This window comes from Rhipicephalus microplus, chromosome 1 (assembly GCF_043290135.1).
Source record: "Rhipicephalus microplus isolate Deutch F79 chromosome 1, USDA_Rmic, whole genome shotgun sequence".
Classification (NCBI taxonomy): Eukaryota; Metazoa; Arthropoda; class Arachnida; order Ixodida; family Ixodidae; genus Rhipicephalus; species Rhipicephalus microplus.
The window spans coordinates 32,959,850-32,980,853 of record NC_134700.1 but is presented as its reverse complement, the minus strand read 5'-3'; the positions used below and the strand labels follow the sequence as shown (position 1 = coordinate 32,980,853).

The following is a 21,004-nucleotide window of genomic DNA, read 5'->3' as shown; positions in this document are numbered from 1 at the left end:
CATGCAATGAGCAACAGCTAGCCTCAGCCTAGCCCTGCAACAGTTGCTGAAGGAAAAAAAAATAAAATGAAACAATCATTGATACACTGTAGGGGAGCATGTGCGCCCAGCCACCGTCTCTCTTTTACAACAGCGCGAAAGCCTAGTTGCGGGACCACCCCCACGGCCGGCGCTCGCGATCTCCCTTTCTCAGCGCGCGGAATTGGTCTCCCCTCCCTCAGCGAGAAAAGGTATTCTCGTCAGGGAGAGGGAAACCGACTAGTCTGCACGCTCTCTCTGGCACCGGCCTTGGAAGAAGAAGGTCGAACCCGCAACCCCACTGCAAGCCGAGGGTCAACTTTCAAGGAGTAAGCGTCTACTCTCGTTTCTGTAGTATCTCCTTGCGACATTTGCGCGCTATTGCAAACGCATTATTCTGTTGCCTTATTCGCTCGAACCCGTCTAGCTGCAATGGGACTAGCTACGGATAGGGGGCGTTAATCTTGCATGTTTATTTTTATTTTATTTATTTATCACATACTGCGGACCAAGTATGGTCCATGCAGGAGAGGGCAATACAGTTCAAAATTCTTCTACATACATACACTTCCACTGCAGTATACATTCACTGCAGAACAAAATTCATGTACATTAAAAATTCGTGAAAAACAAGGGACAAATACAGGCAAAGAAGCAGACGTAAGCAACAAGAAAAGGGTATAGTTTCATCTCGGCGTGTTGAGCATAGGGGAATTATGGGGCAGAGCATTCCAATCAGAGACAGTTCTCGGGAAAAATGAATACTTGTAAATGTTAGTGCGTGCAAATATAGGTGTAATGCTACGACTATGTTTATGACGTGAAGACCTGGTTGTGTCCTGTGTTATGTAATCTGGTGCATGCAATCCTGATCTGGAAAAGTATAAAAGGCGGAAAAAGTTAAGCCGTGCAGTTTTCCTTCGATCGGCCAAAAGTTGGAGCTTCGCATCCTGCAACAGGGCTGACGGCGAATCGCGACATCTATACCGGTTGTATATAAATCGAGCAGCTAATCGTTGTATTTTTTCTATTTTCTGTATATTACCAGCTGTGTGGGGGTCCCACACAATGCTGGCATATTCAAGAGAAGGACGAACTATGACTTTATAGGCTCTAAGTTTTAGTGAACTAGAAGACCGACCCAATTTATATTTTAGAAAGCCTAATTTTCTCCTGGCAGCAGAACATATATCATCAATATGTGCTGTCCAGCTAAGCTTCGATGTAATCGTTACGCCCAAGTACTTAAATTCTTCTACTTGCCTGATAGCGTATCCACCTACATTATAAGTAAACTCCAGTTTTCGGATTTTGTTACTCAGACATAAATATGCAGTTTTCTCAAAATTAATTACCATTTCCCACTTTTTGCACCATTTTTTTATGTAGATTAAGTTCTCACACAAGTGATGCTGGTCAGAGATAGAATTTATGGTATTAAAAATTATGCAATCGTCTGCAAATAACTTAACAGACACGCCAGGTCGGATGGCTTGAACTAAATCGTTAATATAAATATTAAATAGTATAGGCCCGAGAACTGACCCTTGCGGGACTCCAGATAACACCCCCAAATAACCAGAGGTGAAACCGTTTATATCTACGTACTGTTTTCTGTTCGTTAAGTACGCTATGACCCAGTTAATTATTTCCGGAGGAATGCCAATAACCTTCATCTTATCTATTAGCTTGATATGCGGGACCTTGTCAAAGGCCTTGGAAAAGTCCATAAAGATGACATCAACCTGTCCAGACTTGTCCAGAACTTTGGAGAACTCGTTAACAGTTGCTAATAATTGTGTGGTGGTAGATAATCCCCGTCGGAAGCCATGTTGCGCGCTGAGAATTACTTTATTTTGTTCAAGAAAAGTATTTAAATATTTCGCTATAATATGTTCAAGTAATTTGCAACAAATACAGGTAAGGGAGATTGGTCGATAATTGCTGACTAATGATCTGTTACCTTTCTTAAATACCGGAATTACACGTGCTAGCAGCCAATCGTCGGGCACTGAACTAGTTTTAATCGAAACATCAAATATTATTACTAGGAATCTAGCTATGATTTCAGCATACCTCTTTAAAAAAACAGCTGGGATACCGTCAGGGCCGGTCGATTTTTTTACGTCTAGCCGCAATAATAGTTCTGTCACCCCTTCCAAGGATATATTTATTAGGCTTGAAGGACCTGGCACCGTCATAATACTCAAGTTTTGTGGTCTTGAAAAAACGCTCTGAAAGTAGGAATTAAATGCGTTTGCTATTTCGTTTTTATTTGTGACAGCGGTTTCTCCGTTCATTATTTCATCAGGGATACGGTTGTCTTTGTTTTGCAAGAACTGGTAAAATTTTCGTGGACTCTCTGCCGCAAAGCGGCCTAGTGTCTCGGTGTAATAATGTTCCCTAGCCTCCTTCAACTTGGATGCTAAAGTATCTCTTAGATCGTGCAGAACTACATCATTAGCTATTTTTTGCTTTCTTCGCCTTTTAATTTTGCGTTTTAGGTGAATTAGATCGCGCGTTATCCAGGGGTTTGTACGGCCAACTTTTTTAAGTTTATCTGGAACGAAATTGCGAATGCAGAAGTGGCAATAAAATTTGAATCGTGTCCATAGCGAGTTAACACTGCCGTCGCAAAATGATAGCAAAGCTTCTTCTAGGTAGTGAACAATCCGGAAATCGTCTGCAGCAGAATACTGTTTTACAACTACGGGCTCAGGTCTAGATGACACAAAGAGCTATGAAACACATAACGACCAGTTTTACAGGCACGGAAACGGCTACAGGTACTCCGTACAGGCCTGCTGCCTTTGTTACATTATAGGAGACCTTATGACCATTAGGAATCACTGCATGTCTTAGTTTCGGTTTCTTGTTCCCCCGTAGCCTCTTCAGTACTTTCACTTTTCGCTTGTATACCACACACACCAAGCAATGTGCAACACACACCACGAACACTTATGCATGTTCTTTGTCTCAGTCGCATTGTGCCTTCCCTCGGGAAGAGGCACTTTGTGAGCAGCTAGAGTGGAACATCAATACTTGTTTATTTTTTGTCTCAGTAGTTCCGTATGCATACCCTGTTGTAGTGGAGGTGGTGCTTACTAATCGTGTTTTTTGCCGGGCGAACAGATAAAAGCAGCGAAGAGGCTCGAGCCCCACCATATACTCCAGCCACTTCGTCGTCTCAGCCTCAACAGCCTCCGTCCGAAGCGGCATCTCCACAAGCTGGTGAGCTGTTTGTCTTGCATTTTTTCATATAAATACCTTTCGAAACCGAGCTGTAAAAGCCGGAAATTTGTAGTGCAGGCGTTCAACCTGCGCTGATGGTTCAATTGCAGGTGACAGTGCTCAGGCCGACACCAGTGGGCCGATTCGTGCCACGCCATCTATGTGGCGCTGTTCCAAGATCATGCACTTGCAGCGGGACCTGCACCCCACTGTGCTCTCTTCCCTTGAAGGAATTGTCGACCAGGTGATCTTTTGGTCACTCGACATTACAACATAGTTTCTTTATGGCCTCATGCATATCATGATCACATCAGATGTTTATTTTTACTGTGCCGCCCAGTTTTACGGAGTGTGGGCAACTGTAAAGAAAGTCATGTAAAGGGGGAAGGAGATGGTCTATGAGAGCTAAAATTTAAAAAACCGAATGTTTGAAAATGTTTAGCGTACCAGGGGGGGGGGGGGGGGTCACAACTGATGCACAACCTTGTCAATTTTTATGCCTCTCAGACCTGTATTTCAGTGTTGACAGCATTTTATGTGACATTAGCAAGATTAATCTTTAGTGGTGGACACACAAAAAATGGGCATTTTCAGCGCCATGCTGTTTCTGTTCTACACTTCCTACAGCAACCATTTTAGTTGCATTAGAAAGAGCTGGTGCTCCCTTCCGAATATCCTGCCACGCTTGTTTTTGTGCACTCAGAATTCACACAAAAAACCGACATCAAAGAAAGGTCCCACTGCATGAGCTTATGGGCACACGTGAGTAAATAACGCCTTCATATCACTGTGTTCTCATTGATTTAAGTTCATGAGGTCAATTTATGTTCATGGGCTCTTTCAACACGATTTAATTAGGCTTGCACGAATATTCAGATGCTTTGAATATTTGAACGAAAAACACGGTATTTGAATTTTGTTGGAATCATTTTTAAATTATTGAAAAGTTCAAATTAATTAGGCTTGTGCGAATACTCGAATGCGTTGAATATTCGAACTAGTAGTTGAGTATATGAATTGGCTTTGATTCGTATTATTTAAATTATCGAATATTTTCGAAGTATTCCAATGAACGAATAGGTGTATATTAATCTGCATGTAACTACCTGTAAAGATGGTTTAATTGCAATGTAGGGGTGCCAAGCTGTGAAAACACCTATTCAGGGAAAATTCACTTTTCCGCAAATCTCTCTTTCAAATTTAATAGGGCCTTGCAACACTAACTGAGCATTATCAGAAAATGCTGCTCATCGATAGTCGAGGCTACCGAGAACACGCGAGGCAAATAACAGGTGCTCAAGGTCACAAGTTGCATGTGCTGTATTTTTTTTCGCAGTGCCATTCTTCCCGGCTTAGCTTACAGCTATTTCGTTGGGATGAGAAGAGAGAATGCAATTGCAGCGTGCGACAAATTTTTGGAACTCTGCTCGTACTGGACTGATTCTAAAAACTTTACGGCGGCAAACTTGTGAGGCAACAAGCATGTTTACTGGCTCCATGGCTACTTCAAAAATGTTGCAGGGCCCCTTTAAGGGAACATGTTAGCCCCTAATCAATCTTCATTTTATTAAGCTTGTTAGACAGCTTACATGCTCTAAATATGATAAATTTTAAAACATGAAGTATCTTACGTAGTTGCTTGAGTGAGTTGGTACGACATGATTCACATAATGTCGCTGTCTCCTTCTTTTCTTTTCCCTCGTTATTGGCGCTGTTTTTTATGTGAATCGTGAAGTATCTTACAGGTTATCACTCGCATCCTACCCAAACTACTACTCAAGGTTCTTTCGACTTCCTTTGAACGAGAAAAAATGGCATTTGCATAGAGGCCCCATTTCAATTCAAAAGAAATATTGTGCAGGTTAGTTAGTTCATGATAAATATTTTCCTTTTTTTATATGTCATACATACTATTCGAATCCGATTAGAAATTATTCGATCAAAATCACTATTCATTTCAAATTTGCTTCGAACCTAAAATTTACTATTCAAACAAGCCTATAAATTATTCAAAATGAACGAATAGGTGCATATTAGTGTAAAAGTTGTTTCGCAGCAGTCAAGTGTTGTTAACCCGTTACGTTTAAAAGATTGTTATACTGACTTGTGTGCTCCAAGTATAAGAAATTTTAAAGAGTAACATATTTTTTTATAGGCTATCATTTGCATTTCACAGAAAGTCAAATCCTGCTACTATTTGAAATTGTTCTCACTTCATTCAAAACAAAAGAAGGCATTTGCGCAGGTCTTGTTTTTACTTGTTTTGTATTGGGCAAGTTATCTGTAATATGCGATATACGGTATATACTGTTCAAATTCGATTCGAAATATGCGACCAAAATCACTATTTCTTTAGAATTGGCTTTGTACCTAAAGCTCTGTATTCGCACAAGCCTAAATTTCAAGCATGGATAGAGATCTCTTATCCAGATAGCGGAAGGCACTTCGAGCAAGTGTAAGAATGCTTAGGAGCAAAACTGATAAGAGGATAGAAGAAAACGAAGAAACTGTGCATGACGGTGCCTTGCTTGACGTCGTTGCGAACTCCAGTCATAATCTTTATTGCTACGAGTGACGCAATGTTTAGTTTGACTGCCGATGGAATATTCAGCCTTAACGAAATGTGACCTAGCTACTGAAGTACACAAGCCGAAAAATACAACGCTGTCCACAAACAACAAACGAAACGACTATGTACGCCACCATTGTTATCTTGGTGATGCCAATGACACTAGGGGCTTTGCAGCAGCAAGCAAAAATAAGAAAAAGCGTAGCCTCTGAGATGTGGCATTTTATATTTATTTTTTTTATTTATTTTGAAAAAGGGTTTATTGGCGACTGTTGCGACGGTGGTCCTACGATGAAACACGATCGGGAAAGAGCAACGGTCAAGCAGATGCCGGCGATGATCAGCACGAGCCGAGCAAGCGAAGCCCAGGACCCAGTACCCAAGCGGAGGCGATGTTGCTTGCCAACGATGCGTTTTTTTTTCTTCACAATTTTCCCCCGCCGAAAAAGAGCCATCCTGGCGACCTAAGAGTCTGGAGGCAGAGGGCTATAATATGGCTTAAGGCGGGCGACGTGGACGATGTCACGTCCACGCCGGCGCATGTCGTCAGATGGGGAAAGTGGCTCAATGAGAAAATTCACCGGTGAGGTTTGCTCCAAAACGCGGTAAGGACCCTCGTACTTCGGGACTAGTTTTGAGGAAAGGCTGGGGGTTTGGTAAGGAACAGCTAGCCATAAAAATGATCCCGGGGAATAGCTGTGGCTTCGTGAAGAGCCGGCGTTGTTTTCTTTCTGGGGCTGCTGTTCTTGTGACGTAAAGGTGTGTGCGAGTTCACGGCACTCTTCCGCTTCTCGGGCAGCTTCGGACACAGGTGGGCATTCGGACGCGTCAGGACGGTATGGAAGGAGAGTGTCGATAGTGTGGGATGGTTTGCGTCTATAAAGGAGAAAGAAAGGTGAAAATCCAGTGGTGGACTGTGCCGCGGTGTTGTATGCGAACGTGATGAATGGAAGAATGCGATCCCAGTTAGTATGATCAGATGTCACATACATCACGAGCATATCACCGAGTGTGCGGTTAAATCTCTCCGTGAGCCCGTTAGTCTGCGGATGGTATGCCCTGGTCTTGCGATGAACAACATGGCATTCAGAAAGCAGAGCCGTGACGACTTCTGATAGGAAGGCTCGTCCTCGGTCACTTAGTAGTTCTCGAGGAGCACCATGTCGTAGTATGAATTGATGGAGGACGAAGGACGCTACGTCCCGCGCAGTGGCACTTGGAAGGGCAGCGGTCTCAGCGTAGCGTGTTAAATGGTCCACAGCGACTATAATCCACCGATTTTCATCTGATGTTGTCGGTAGAGGGCCATAGAGATGAATTCCGATTCGATCGAAAGGTTTGGCAGGGCACGGAAGCGTTTGAAGTGCACCGGACGAGTGAAAAGGCGGTGATTTACGGCGTTGACAGTCAGGGCAGCTTATAACGAATTTTCGAACAAAATTATACATTCCGCACCAGTAAAAGCGACGGCGAACGCGTTCGTAAGTTTTGAAAACTCCAGCATGGCCACATTGGGGATCGTCGTGAAAGGTGGTGCATATTTGTGATCGCAAGCTGCGGGGGACAACCAAGATCAGTCGATCACGAATGGCGAAACGAGCACTTTGACGTCGGAGAGATCATGATACCGCAGTGGTTGACGATCCAGAGAGACAGTCAAAAAGGGAAGCGATCCATGGGGCCTTGTGTTGTTCACTGGCAAACGAGTCGAGGTCGAAAGATGCAATGGAGTTGGTACCAGTGGTTCCGCAGGCCGAGTCGGGAGGTAAAGGCGAACGGGACAGGGCGTCGGCGTCAGAATGCTTGCGTCCGCTGTGATAGATCACGCGAATGTCGTATTCCTGGATTTGCAGTGCCCACCGAGCTAGGCGGCCAGAAGGATCTTTCAATGTGGCGAGCCAACAAAGTGCATGGTGGTCCATTACCAGGTCGAATGGGCGACCGTACAAATAAGGGCGGAACTTGCGAAGCGCCCACACTAGCGCTAAGCACTCTTTTTCAGTGACGCTGTAATTGGCCTCAGCTTTAAGTGAGCGTGCGACTCTCATAAGCGACGACATATTCGGAGTAGCCCGGCTTGCGCTGGGCGAGGACAGCGCCAAGACCAACCCCGCTAGCGTCTGTGTGAACTTCCGTTGCAGCTGTTGGGTCGAAATGCCGTAGAATGGGAGGAGATGTTAGCAGACTACGGAGCGTGGCGAAGCGACGTCGCAATCAGGAGACCAGGATGAAAGGTCTGTGTCACCGCGTAGGAGTTTGGTCAGTGGTGACATGATCGACGCAAAATTTCGAACGAAGCGTCGGAAGTACGAGCATAGTCAGATGAAACTGCGTAATTCTTTCAGTGTAGTAGGTTTCGGGAACTCGGCGACTGCTCGCAGTTTTGCGGGGTCGGGTAGAACACCATGCTTGGACACGATGTGCCCTAAGATGGACAGCTCTCGCGCAGCGAAGCGGCACTTTTTGAGGTTCAGTTGGAGGCCAGCGTTGGTTAAACACGTCAGAACCAGTTGGAGCCGAAGCAGATGTGTAGGAAAATCGGGAGAGAAAACGACAATGTCGTCGAGGTAGCATAGACACACAGACCACTTCAGTCCACGCAGTGTGTTGTCCATGAGTCGTTCAAACGTGGCAGGGGCATTACAAAGCCCAAATGGCATTACGTTAAATTCATACAGGCCATCTGGTGTAATGAACGCAGTTTTCTGGTGATCAGCTTCTGCCATAGGGACCTGCCAGTATCCAGATCGTAAGTCTAAGGAGGAGAATTCGGCTCCTTGGAGGCTGTCAAGGGCGTCGTCAATGCGCAGTAATAGATAGACATCTTTCTGCGTCACCTTGTTTAGTCGCCGGTAGTCAACGCAAAATCGAATTGATCCATCCTTCTTTCGAACTAGAACAACAGGAGATGCCCAAGGACTGCGCGATGGTTGAATAACGCGACGACGTAGCATCTCTTCGACCTGGTCGTTGATGACGTGACGTTCTGCAGCAGAGACACGGTACGGTCTTTGACGCAATGGCTGGTGCGAACCGGTGTCAATGTAGTGGTGCACTGCCGAAGTACGACCCAATTGCGGCTGGGAAACTTCGAATGAATTCGCGAAGTGCTGGAGGAGATTAAGAAGCTCGGCGCGTTCTTGGGCAGTTGAGGTGTCGGCGGTGGAACTCGAGAAGGTGTCACTCGACGAGCATTCCATTGGGGAAAGGGCATGAAGTTCGGTAGAGGCGCTACTGCACGATTCGTCTGGCATGTTGAGGAATAAAAAAGAATCAAGGTAATCTACTCGTCCGAGACATTCGCCGGCAAGTAGCGTAAGCGGTGCAGAAAGGGGGTTGTGGACGGAAATATTGCTTCGGCCAGCAGTGACAATAAGTGTAGCGAAAGGCAAAGAAACGGCTCTGCGGCTCATCAAAATGTCGGAAGGTGTAAACATTACTGTAACATCGTTATAGTCATCGCAGCAAACTGGGACAACGGCAAGAGAGGCTGGCGGAATTTCAGTGTCCTCACACACGACAAGTTTTGGCGACCACTCAAGGGTTTCGTGCAAAGGTTCGTCACACAGGTGCGAAAATTGAACTTCAGCGCGTGCGCAGTCGATGATGGCATGATGATTTGACAGAAAGTCCCACCCGAGGATAACGTCATGCGAGCACACCGAAAGGACGATGAACTCGACAACGTACATAGAGCCTTGGATGAATACTCGGGCCGTACAGGTGCAGAGAGGTCGAACTGGTTGTGCGCTAGCTGTAGGAAGCGATAGTCCAGAGAGCAGCGTGGTCACTTTGCGTAGGAAGCGGCAGAACTGGGCGGCTATAACAGAAACGGCAGCACCTGTGTCGACGAGGGCAAAGGTAGAAACACCATCGACAGATATGGCGACGACGTTAGCTGGTGAAGTGCGAGGACTTGAGCATTGCAACGACGGCGCAGTTCTTGCCTCTGGAACTGCGGCGTTCAGTTTTCCCGGTTGGAGGAAGCGGGTCTAGGACGCATTGGGGACAGTGATTGCCTGCGAGGAGATGGGGAGCGGGGAGATTGAGTCTGAGGTGAGGGCTGGGGTGACCGAGACTCGGGAAGGTTAGTGTATCCATACAGTGGTGGGGGATAGGGAGCAGGTATGTGCATGGGCCGAGTAGCGTCGTGGAGTGGTTGGAAGTGACGGCGACATTATCGTGTCACGTGTCCCGGAGTACCGCAGGCGTAGCAGATCGGTCGATTGTCAGGAGTGCGCCAGGAATTGCTGACTCGTGGTGCGGCCCAAGGTGTCGAAAAAGGGGCGGAGTGGGGAGCAACTGAAGACATGGGTGGCAAATGCTGCTGGCGGGGTCTGCCGCGTACCACCTGGGCATACGTAAGAGGCGCGGCCACAGGCTGCATAGCCGGCGCATGGGCAACAGGCATGGCCACAGGCTGCTGGTGGGCAGCGACGGGAACAGCCTGAGGTACCTCTTCGGCAATAACGTCGCAGAGTGGGGAGGGCAGACGAGAGGACGGCGGCTGGTGCGCGAAGGAAATCAACGACAGTTGCCGAGCTACTTCTTCACGCACGAAGTCTTTAATCTCTTGCAGAGTCGGTGAGTGGTCGGGAACGGAAGTGAGACTGGAGAGCGAGTCGGCATGTGAGGAAAATGGCCGAGTCAGGGCGCGCTGCTTGCTCAACTTGTCAAAACTTTGACACAAAGTGACAAGTTTTGCAACGGTGGCAGGATTACGGGCCAGGAGCAGCTGATATGCACCGTCATTTATCCTTTTGAGGATGTGTTGAATCTTCTCCGACTCGGGCATGGTGGTGTTCACACGGTTGCAAAGACCAATAATGTCTTCGATGTAGCTGGTCAAAGATTCCGTTGGCTTTTGTGCGCGAGTCCGCAAGCGTTGTTCGGCTCTGGACTTGCTGACAGCGGGTCGGCCAAAAACGTCAGCAAACAACGTTTTAAAGATGGACCACGTCATAATGTCGTTTTTGTGATTGTTATACCACATTTCGGCCACGTCAGTGAGGTAAAAGATGACGTTAGTCAATTTGTCCGCGTCATCCCACTTGTTTGTGCTCACCAGTTCGTAGTTAGCAAACCAGTCTTCCACGTCGGTCTCATCAGCTCCGCTAAAGACCTTGGGCTCTCGCAAACGAAGAACGCCGTGGTTGCTGGGGGATGGAGTAGAAGAGCCAGGTTGCGCGTTGTTGGTAGCCATGATGGGAGGTAGCGTTCGGTTGCGCAGCTCCAGGTTTAGGCGACGGCGAATGGCAGCACCCAGGTTCAGGCGACGGGGAATGTCAGCACCTTCCACCAATTGAAAAAGGGTTTCTTGGCGACTGTTGCGACGGTGGTCCTACGATGAAACACGATCGGGAAAGAGCAACGGTCAAGCAGATGCCGGCGGTGATCAGCACAAGCCGAGCGAGCGAAGCCCAGGACCCAGTACCCAAGCGGAGGCGATGTTGCTTGCCAACGATGCGTTTTCTTCTTCACAGTTTGAATACTTTCCATGCCCGAAGGCTTTACAGAAAGGAGTGGGGGTTATACAACAAAAGGTAAGTGAAATGTTACAATTGCTGCAAAATGGAGAGTTTGAAGTTTGCAGGGTCGATGAGGGATGCGGTGGCAGCGGAAAGGCACTTCCAGTCTTTGCTTGTTCTGGGAATGAAGGAATCACTGTAGTCTTTGCTTGTTCTGGGAATGAAGGAATCACTGTAGTGGTTTGTTCGGCAAAATGGCACACCTACTTTAAAGCAATGATCGAAACGAGGTGAAATGTAAGAGGGGGAATAGAGAAGGCTCTCTTTAAAGATGGATTGTAATGATAAATTTTATGAAAAAGAGAAAGGCGAGAGCATTTTCGACGGAACGATAAGTCGATTAAGTTCAGAGTTTTTTTCATGGCTGTGACGCTGGAATGATGGGAATAATTGCACAAAATGAAACGGGCTGCGCGGTTTTGAACGACTTCTAGAGTGAGAGTGTTCAGAGTTTTTTTCATGGCTGTGACGCTGGCATGACGGGAATAATTGCACAAAATGAAACGGGCTGCGCGGTTTTGAACGGCTTTAGAGTGAGAGTTAGGGTTACTTGACCGGGATCCCAGATGGCGCATGCGTATTTCAGTTTAGAGCGTACTAACGTTTTGTAAAGGTTTAGTTTCATTGACATGGGTACGGAAAAAAAGTTTCGTCGCAAATATTCGAGCATGCGGTTAGCATTATTAGTGACGTATTCGACGTGTTTCTGCCAGGATAGATTGTTAGTAATGTTAAGCCCAAGATATTTATACGAGTGCACTGAGGATAAGGGAGCATCATTAAGAAGATACATGCAAGTGTTAGAAGCTGAAGTTTTTCGAGATACACGCATGCTTTTACATTTGGTTGAATTAAGTTTCATCCACCAGTCACGACACGAAAGAGACACGTTATCTAGGTCATTCTTAAGCCTGATAGAATCAGTTGGGTTAGTGATTTTGGAATACAGCACACAATCATCGGCAAATAATTTAATGGCTGAAAAACTTAACACAGTTAGGAAGGTCGTTTATATAAATCAAAAATAAGAATGGACCTAACACAGAGCCCTGCGGCACTCCTGATGTTACGGCAGAGGTATCGAAAGAATAGTTGTTAGCAGTGACATATTGCGACCTGTTAGAGAGAAGGGACTTAATCCAGCCAAGCACATTAGGGTCAAGGTTCAATTCATTTATTTTAACGAGGAGAAGTTCATGAGAAACGGTATCGAACGCCTTATGAAAATCAAGAAAAATGCAGTGAGTGTCCTAACCTTCGTCAGAATTGGCAAAGAGATCGTTAGTGAAAGATACTAGTTGGGTTTCGCATGAAAATGTTCTCTTGAAGCCGTGTTGGGAAGGATGAAAAAAGGAATTTGTTTCATGGAAGTCCATTAAATGAGAGAAAATAATATGTTCGAGTAGCTTACAGGAAATGCTTGTGAGAGATATTGGTCGATAGTTTTCTGGAAGATGCGGGTTACCTGACTTATAGATGGGAACCACCTTTCCGGAATTCCAATCAGCGGGTAGCAATGAACACTGTAATGACTGATGAAAAAGCTTTGCAAGGACAATGGATGAATACACTTCTGTTAATTTCAACATTTTAGAGCAAATTTCATCGGGGCCTGCAGAAGACATTTTTAAACCCTGAATTAGCCTAGTTAAGCCCACCCAGCCAACAAAAATAGGTTCCATGGGCGGAAAATTGGCATGGGGTACATGGGGATATAACGAAGGGGCTGTTGTTTGAAACACTGAAGAAAAAGCATTATTTAGAACCGTGCAGCATTGGTCAGGTGGTACAACCAGGTCAGAACATGCTAATTGAATATTAGATCGAGATTCACCTCTCATTATGCTCCAAAATTTGCGGGGATTAGTCTGAAGAAGAGCAGGCAGTGTGGAATTAAAAAATGTTGTTTTTGCGTTGCTAACAGCGTCGTTATATTCCTTGTTTATGCTATAGTACTCGGACCAACGGCTGGGGAGGTTAGAACGTTTAGCGCTTCGGAACAGGCGCTTCTTTTTGTTGCGGAGTCGGCGTAAAGTGGAACTAAACCAAGGAGAGCGAGGTTTAGTGCAAATTCTTCTAGTGGGAACATGCTCGTTGAGCAAAGGTAATAATTTGTTTTTGAAAAGCAACCAGTTATCATTGACAGATCGTTCTTCATAGTTAGTTATGAATTCCTTGGTAAAACGTTCCATTTCTGCTGTAATTAGTGCTGTGTTGGCACGCGAATAATCCCTAATAATTTTGAAAACCTTAGATCTCGAGGGGCGGTGAGCTTGCGCGGTGAAATGTAGTAACATGTGATCGCTTAGTCCATCGAGATGAGTTATCGAAGAAATGAGGTCAGGTGAAGTTGTAAGTACGAGGTCTAGAGTGTTAGAACAGGTTGATGTTGACAGCATGGGCTCAAGAACAAGCTGAGTGAGGTTAAAGTCCGTTCACAAATTCAAAAATTCTATATTTTCTGGTAAGTTTTGTTTTACGCTAACGGAGTCTGCACGCCATACAATACCGGGAAAATTGAAATCACCCATAAGGATCAAGGGGGAATTGGGATAGCGTACAATCAGCAGATTCAGAATATCATGAAGTTCAGAACAAAAGGAGGGGGAAGGAGCTGGGGATCGATAACATGCACACAAAATATAGTCACGGCAGGAAAAAATGATTCGCACACATACTATTTCTAAGGATGACCTGATCGGAACCACAGAGGAATTAAACGCTTCATTGACAGCAACGAGCACACCCCCACGGATACGGACGTCACGGTCATAACGATATGTTCTGTACGCCTTATCACAGTCAAATATTTTACTACTCTTTATTTTTGCTGAGAGCCACGTTTCTGTTTATACGATAATATTGGATGAGCAAGAATCGATGTCTGAAGAGAGGGTGGCACGCTTGTTCATGACGCTTCAAATGTTGGTGAAAAGAAACGATACATTGCTTAGATTGGATTTGGGAAGAGATTGCTAGGATGATTCCGGAGAGGGAGTGCTCGCGGAAGCGCCGCCACTATCAGGAGGCTGTGTACCACGAGGAACGCCTGTCTGACGGGAGCTATCAAGTGCGTGAACGCTGTTGGTTATTGCGCAGTATCCATATTGCTTCTTATTCATCACAAGTTTGTTGTATCGCAGCGAAAAAGATTGCCCGTTTGCTTTTCCGAATTCGATAAGCTTTTTCCTGCAATGTCGAGTAGCTTGGCAGAAGTCCTCACTCAAAGAAAAATCGTTATTTTTAAGCTTGCTTTTTAGTGACAGGATGTGGTCCTTTGTTTTAAAAGACCAGAATTTGGTTATTATTGGGCGAGTCTTACTCGCCGCAAAAGAGCCTAACCTATGCGCCCTGGAAATCGCTCCTTCGGGTAGTTCAAATTCAAGAAAACGCGAGCAAATATCCCGGATGTGACCTTCAGATTCCGCCCAGGTCTCAGATGAATTGTCAGAGATTCCATAAAAAATAAGGTTATCTCTCTGCGATCTGTTCTCTGGTTCATTCAGGCGAGAGGTAAATTCGGCGCTCTGCGCATTAACTGCCCCTGAGACAGTCCGTTGGATTTCGGTGGCAGCTGGCACTACATCTTGGTTTTCAACGATAGATTCAACGGTTTCTAGCCTGACCGCAAGGTCTGATACCTTTGCCGCGAGTGCTGCTTGAGTTTTCTTCAGATCGGCAAATGCCTCCATTACCTCCTCATGACGGTGGTCGTGTTTGGAAGAGAGGGCAGCAATAGCGGCAAGCAAATCATTGTGCTGTGAGGTAGAATCAACACGATTGGGCCCGGGGTTTAGCTCGACGTCTCCACAGAGAAAGAGCAACTTACAAACAAAAATACAGTCACACAAAATTTCATGAAGTACACTTGGGCACGGGAGCAGCAGCAAAAATGCGTTATTAGAGCGCTTACAGTGTATAGATGGGGCGGTACCAACCTGCACAAATAAGGGCGGTGCGTTGAAAGGCGAACGCATCGTAGCTGCTCTCCCGTGCCCACTGAAGGACGACAGGCGATGCCAATCATTAAAGTCGGCCCAATTAGGTGATGTCCACGACGATGGTGCTGCTGGGCTGGTTACTGGGGTAGTCACCGTCTCCAGCCAAGGTTGAAAGTAAAGCCGATCCTGTGCGGTACTTGTTTCCACGACGAACGGAGCAGCAGATGCTGGAAGCACAGCTGCGTCACCCAAGATAGGATTCCATGCGCCGAACAGGAAAAACTTCACAAAGAAGGGCGGTGCGTTGAAAGGCGAACGCATCGTAGCTGCTCTCCCGTGCCCACTGAAGGACGACAGGCGATGCCAATCGTTTAAGTCGGCCCGATTAGGTGATGTCTACGACGATGGTGCTGCTGGGCTGGTTACTGGGGTAGTCACCGTCTCCAGCCAAGGTTGAAAGTAGAGCCGATCTTGTGCGGTACTTGTTTCAGCGACGAACGGAGCAACAGACGCTGGAAGCACAGCTGCGTCACCCAAGATAGGATTCCATGTGCCGCACAGGAAAAACTGCACAAAGAAGGGCGATGCGTTGAAAGGCGAACGCATCGTAGCTGCTCTCCCGTGCCCACTCTAACCGAAAACGCCAAAGACACGTCGCCTAATTACGGGTTTTGAAGACTATATTTTTCGGACCTGCATGCTGTAACGTTTGCAGTGCTCGCCCTCTTTCTACGTCGGGGCTTTCTGATAACATTGCCCGATTGCTGTTATCTTGCTGTTTTCTTTTCTTTCGTGCCAACCTGCGATTGGCTGCGTAGCGCTTAAAAACGCGCCGCAAGGTGAATAAACTGGGATTGTCTTCCTGGCACTGCTTGAGTCGTCTCTTTCCTGGGCCGGCTGTCGTCCAGCCGCCGAATACGTAACAGCTGGTGGCAGCGGTGGCGGCGGTATGGAGCGCACGTCGAAGGCGGCCTTGGCGTCCGGTTTGGTGAGAGCACGGCTTGCTTGACTTCATTGGGAGCATTAGCAGCATTTACTTGGTAGTCGAGGTTCTTTTGTATTTGTTGTTGACTTTGCTAAATAGTAGTACATATCAGGGTAGCACTTGTTAACTGCAGTCATGATCCTCACGTCGTTAACGAAACCCAACCTAGTGCTGCTAGCTGAAGAGCTCGGTATCCCTGTACAGAAGTCTATGCGGAAGCCTGCAATTATCGAAGCGATATCCAAATGCGGAGCAAACGACGACGAAGTCGAGGAGTGTTGGAGGGCAGTCTCGGAAAAGCTCAAAGAACGAGAAGTAGAACTGAAGTTAAAAGAGATGCAACTGCATAACCTTGAACGCAATGACAGTTTCGATATGCGAGGATACATGCAACCTTTCAAGGCTGGCAGTGACATCACTTTGTATCTCGTCAACTTTGAGAGGACGTGTACAAGAGCTGCACTTGCAAAAGAGACTTGGTCGCAACGCCTGTTGACATTACTTCCAAATGAGGCAGCCGATGTAATCGCGAGAATGCCAGATGAAGATGCTCATGATTACGAAAAAGTGAAACTTCATTTGAGGCGAAGGTACAGCTTGTCAACAGAAGCCTTGAGGATGAAGTTCCGTAACACGAGGCGTGGCCAAGGGGAGTCATTTTCAGAATTCGCCTACAAATCCATGAGCTTGTTAGAGGAATGGCTTAAGAGTGCCAACGCATACGAGGACAAGCAACGTCTGATTGAACTGTTTGCGCTCGAGCAGTTTTATGCGTCCATTCCGGACCAAATGCGGCTGTGGATTCAGGACAAGCCAAACGTAGAGACTTTGCAAACGGCAGCCAGCTTGGCGGACGAGTACCGTTCCCGTAGAATGGAAAGTTCGGAAGAACAAAGAAAGAAGCCGTCAGGAGCGTTCAAGAAATTTCAGAAAGGAACGAAAGAAACTAACCAAGGGAAACCAGGCGACAGTGTTCCAGCCCAAGGGCATGCAGCCAACGCGAGTGTGCCCGTTCTGAACATTGCCTGTTCTCGACATTGCCTCCTCTTGGCCTTTAATGCCAACCTTCGCGGGCGTGTTCCAGCCAGACGACGCGCAATGCCATTTCCATTTCCTTCTGCGGTGGCTACTTCAACGACCAGTGCCACCATGCACCTCAGGGTCTTCGCCCACGCCGTGCACAAAGACAATATGACCGTGCGAAACGTGTCAGTGCTGTGCTTGGAGACCTGCCCACGTGTTGGCTACCTGTTACCACCTCCAGCCGTTCATGAAGCGTCATCCTCTTGAACGCCTTCCGCTAGGGGTAGCTTTGGCCGAGTTGTAACGTTTGCAGTGCTCGCCCTCTTTCTACGTCGGGGCTTTCTGATAACATTGCCCGATTGCTGTTATCTTGCTGTTTTCTTTTCTTTCGTGCCAACCTGCGATTGGCTGCGTAGCGCTTAAAAACGCGCCGCAAGGTGAATAAACTGGGATTGTCTTCCTGGCACTGCTTGAGTCGTCTCTTTCCTGGGCCGGCTGTCGTCCAGCCGCCGAATACGTAACAATGCCATCACTCATGAGCACATTGCAACGAGGCCACAGAGTCACTTCGCATATGTGATTTTTGGGCCCTCGGCAATCGGCCTCTTTGGAAACGCAGTGGCCACATGTTACAACCTACAAAAGATCACGCATCGTGCGCTATGTGCACTCGGGAACAGCATGCAACCAATTGATTGCACTTTGTTTCCATCACCTGCGCGCGAGGAGGGATTAAATGGTCAGAACAGGGCCTAGAAATGAGCAATCTATGTCCAAATAAATGCACTTTCTGGGCTTCGGCCTGGCACAGTGTTCGATATAGAGTGTGATATACATATGAAAGAGTCCCACACTTTTGTTGCATGGGTAATTCAAGGGGATTTATCAGCTGCTCGATACAGTGAATAATTTTATATATCCGAGTTCAATATACCTGGGATTGACTGTATCACGCCCAAGCAAACAAGCTCACCGAACGACTAATGAATGCCATTGCGGACATCCAGTCAGTGTATGTAACCATTGACCCCAAAAACTGGGACGGTATCCTACCTTAGTCACATTTTCTTATAATATCTTTGTTCAAGAAAGTACAGTCAATCCTCATTAGCTCAAGCTTGTATATGTCGAAATCTCATTTAAGTCAAAACTTTTTTCTTCATGCATTGACACGTCATAGGTGCCACATATTTGTGCCCTCTTATCTCAAAACGTGTTTCGAAGGAGACAGCATCTATCTCAAAATCTAGACCGCGAGGGAAGAAGGCAATGTAAACCAACAGGAAACGAGGGCGTTCTGCAAATGCTTACTTTTTACTGTCTGTGCCAAACGCGGTCGTTAAGGATGAATTTAAAATCCCTCAGTCATAGCCGTTTGCTATCTGCTTGTCAAGCAACTATGGGAGTGATCATGTATGCGACTGCTGCGTAGTGTGCAGCGCACCCTCAGCATCGTCAGTACATAAGCTAGCCCTTGCATGTGCAAGGTGTTTGTCCGTGTTCCCAGCGATCTGTGCACAACGAATCTTCAGTGCGTGGTCTGTGCAACGAAAGCTACCGAATATTGACCAAGATGTTCCTCCCAAAGCAGTGTAAATTGCTAACATTGGAGAGAAAAGTCGCTTTAATCAAGGAAGCGGAAGAAACATGTAGAAGCAAGCTGTGCATATCTAAAGAGTTCAGCATCCCTTTGTCAACCCTCTCGACAGTGCTCAAGAACAAGCAAGTGGTTTTGGAAGGCTTTGAGCAAAGCTTCTCGAGCAAGTGGAAGCGCGTTCGAGCTTTGGAATTCCCAGACGTCGAAGCAGCACCTCTGTTGTGACTCCGCAACGTTCGAGCAGCCAATCTTCCGGTGACAACTCAAATGATAATGGAAAAAGCAGATGCTCTGGCGCTGAAGATGGGTCACGCGGACTTCAGCTGCAGCAATGACTGGTTTGAGAGGTTTATAAAGAGAAACAATGTGTCATCGAAGCCTATTCACAGCGAAAGCGGCATTGTCGACGAACAGGCTGCAGATGCATGGTGCAACCTAAGCCTCGCCACGCTCTGAAATGAGTACGCGGACAGGAACGTTTTTAATCTCGACGAAGCTGCTCTTTTTATAAGGTGTTGCTTAACCGCATTTACACACCAAAATGCGAAGCGGGCTCAGGTGCCAAGCAATGCAAAAACAGAATTATCATTCTTTTTGGTGCCATTGCTACCAGCGATGAAAAGCTGCCTCTCCTCATCATTGGCCAGTCCCTTGATTCTCGGTGTTTTCGAAATGCACGGCTCTCGAGGGATGTGGCATACCGCGCAAATAAAACAGTCTGGATGATAGCGGCGTTTTTCAAAGAGTATGTATGTGCACTTGATTGACCGGAAGATGGCTAAGAACGGTCGGAAAGTGTTGTTTGTTGTCGATAATTGCCCCGGTCAAGGAAAAATCAACAACTGTTGGCTGTTACACCAGAGTCCCTGCCACCAAATATGACGTTCGTTCTCCAGCCTATGGATGAGAGAGTCATTGAGATGGCCCGGAAATATTATAGGAAAAGCCTGCTGGAGAAGGAGGGGGAGGCACCGTATTTTGCTGTGATACGACAATGAGAAGAAGTATGAGATCGACCTGCTGGGTGCAGTCAATCTGATATTCAAAGCCTGGCACCAACTACGCCCCCTGGCGATTGCCAACTGCTTCGCTCATGCAGGGTTTTCTCGCGCCCCGGCATCAATCGAAGAAGACCTTGGTGCGAAATGCAGCGGCTGTGATAAGCTGTGCAGTAAAGTGCGCAGAGGAACCGGCTGCATGAGCGATACTGAAGACAGGGAGATTGCCTTTGAAGAGTATGCGCTCTACGTGGCGGATGTCTTTGTTACCGGTAGACTGTCGGACCATGCAGAAAAGGAAGAGTCCCAAGAAGTGGCTACGACCACAGAAACGCGGAACATGCTGCGCTTGCTTCGCAACAGTCAAATGCAGCTGTGGAAACCAACGGCTCATGTGATGTGTTGAGCAACTGGAAAACACCTTTCTCGGACCGAACACGAACGCGATACAAGTGAGCATCACGCAGTTTTTTGGTCCTGGAAAATAAATTCTTTTTTTTTTTTTGCGAATTTTAGTGCCTTCTAGAGTAGCTGTCTCGTGCAGTGGGGCCTTTCCCGACAACACTGGCTTTTCTTTTGCAGTGACCTGGACAAAAATTTTCGGGGTTTTGCTTGACTCGAAATACTGCTTATCTCGAAATTTTCCCTGGATTTGACGCCTTCGAGTCAAAGAGGGATTACTGTACAGGTTTCACGCCTTTCCGCCTTATACACAGCCGAGAAGTAACCACAATGCTTGACGCCATGCTCCTTCCCGACAAGCTGGTAATGTTCAACACAGACGTTGCCATGTTCACTCAACATGCTCAAGAGGCCTGTGAGCTCTGGCAACGCCATATCCAACGTCACCAATCTGCAGACGCAGGCTGCTACAATCAAGTGACCTTCAACCCAGGTGATGAAGTGCGGGTGGGGACCCCCATCTGACAAGGCTTTTAGTCGGAAAAGTTGCTGCGTCGCTATTTCGGGTTCTACAAGCTTTTACAGCGACTCAGTGAACCTACGAGGTTCTTCCAAAAGGCACCTCAAGAAACCTATGTCGGCTTCCACAAATTGAAGGCGTTCCTGTTTCTAAGCTTAAATCATAGTTTTCTCGCTGTGACTCAACTGTGAC

General features: G+C 46.7%; 1 protein-coding gene across 7 annotated transcripts in view; it reads left to right on the top strand.

Annotated features, from left to right (window-relative positions):
- The window catches only part of Nipped-A (Transcription-associated protein Nipped-A), a 991,444-nt gene that overhangs the window by 857,330 nt on the left and 113,110 nt on the right, over positions 1 to 21,004 (top strand). For all 7 annotated transcript variants that reach the window (XM_075869412.1, XM_075869408.1, XM_075869400.1 and 4 more), the window contains 2 exons: positions 3,151 to 3,249; positions 3,360 to 3,493. In XM_075869412.1, the coding sequence (XP_075725527.1) occupies positions 3,151 to 3,249; positions 3,360 to 3,493 (233 nt within the window). The remainder of the gene's footprint in view (positions 1 to 3,150; positions 3,250 to 3,359; positions 3,494 to 21,004) is intronic.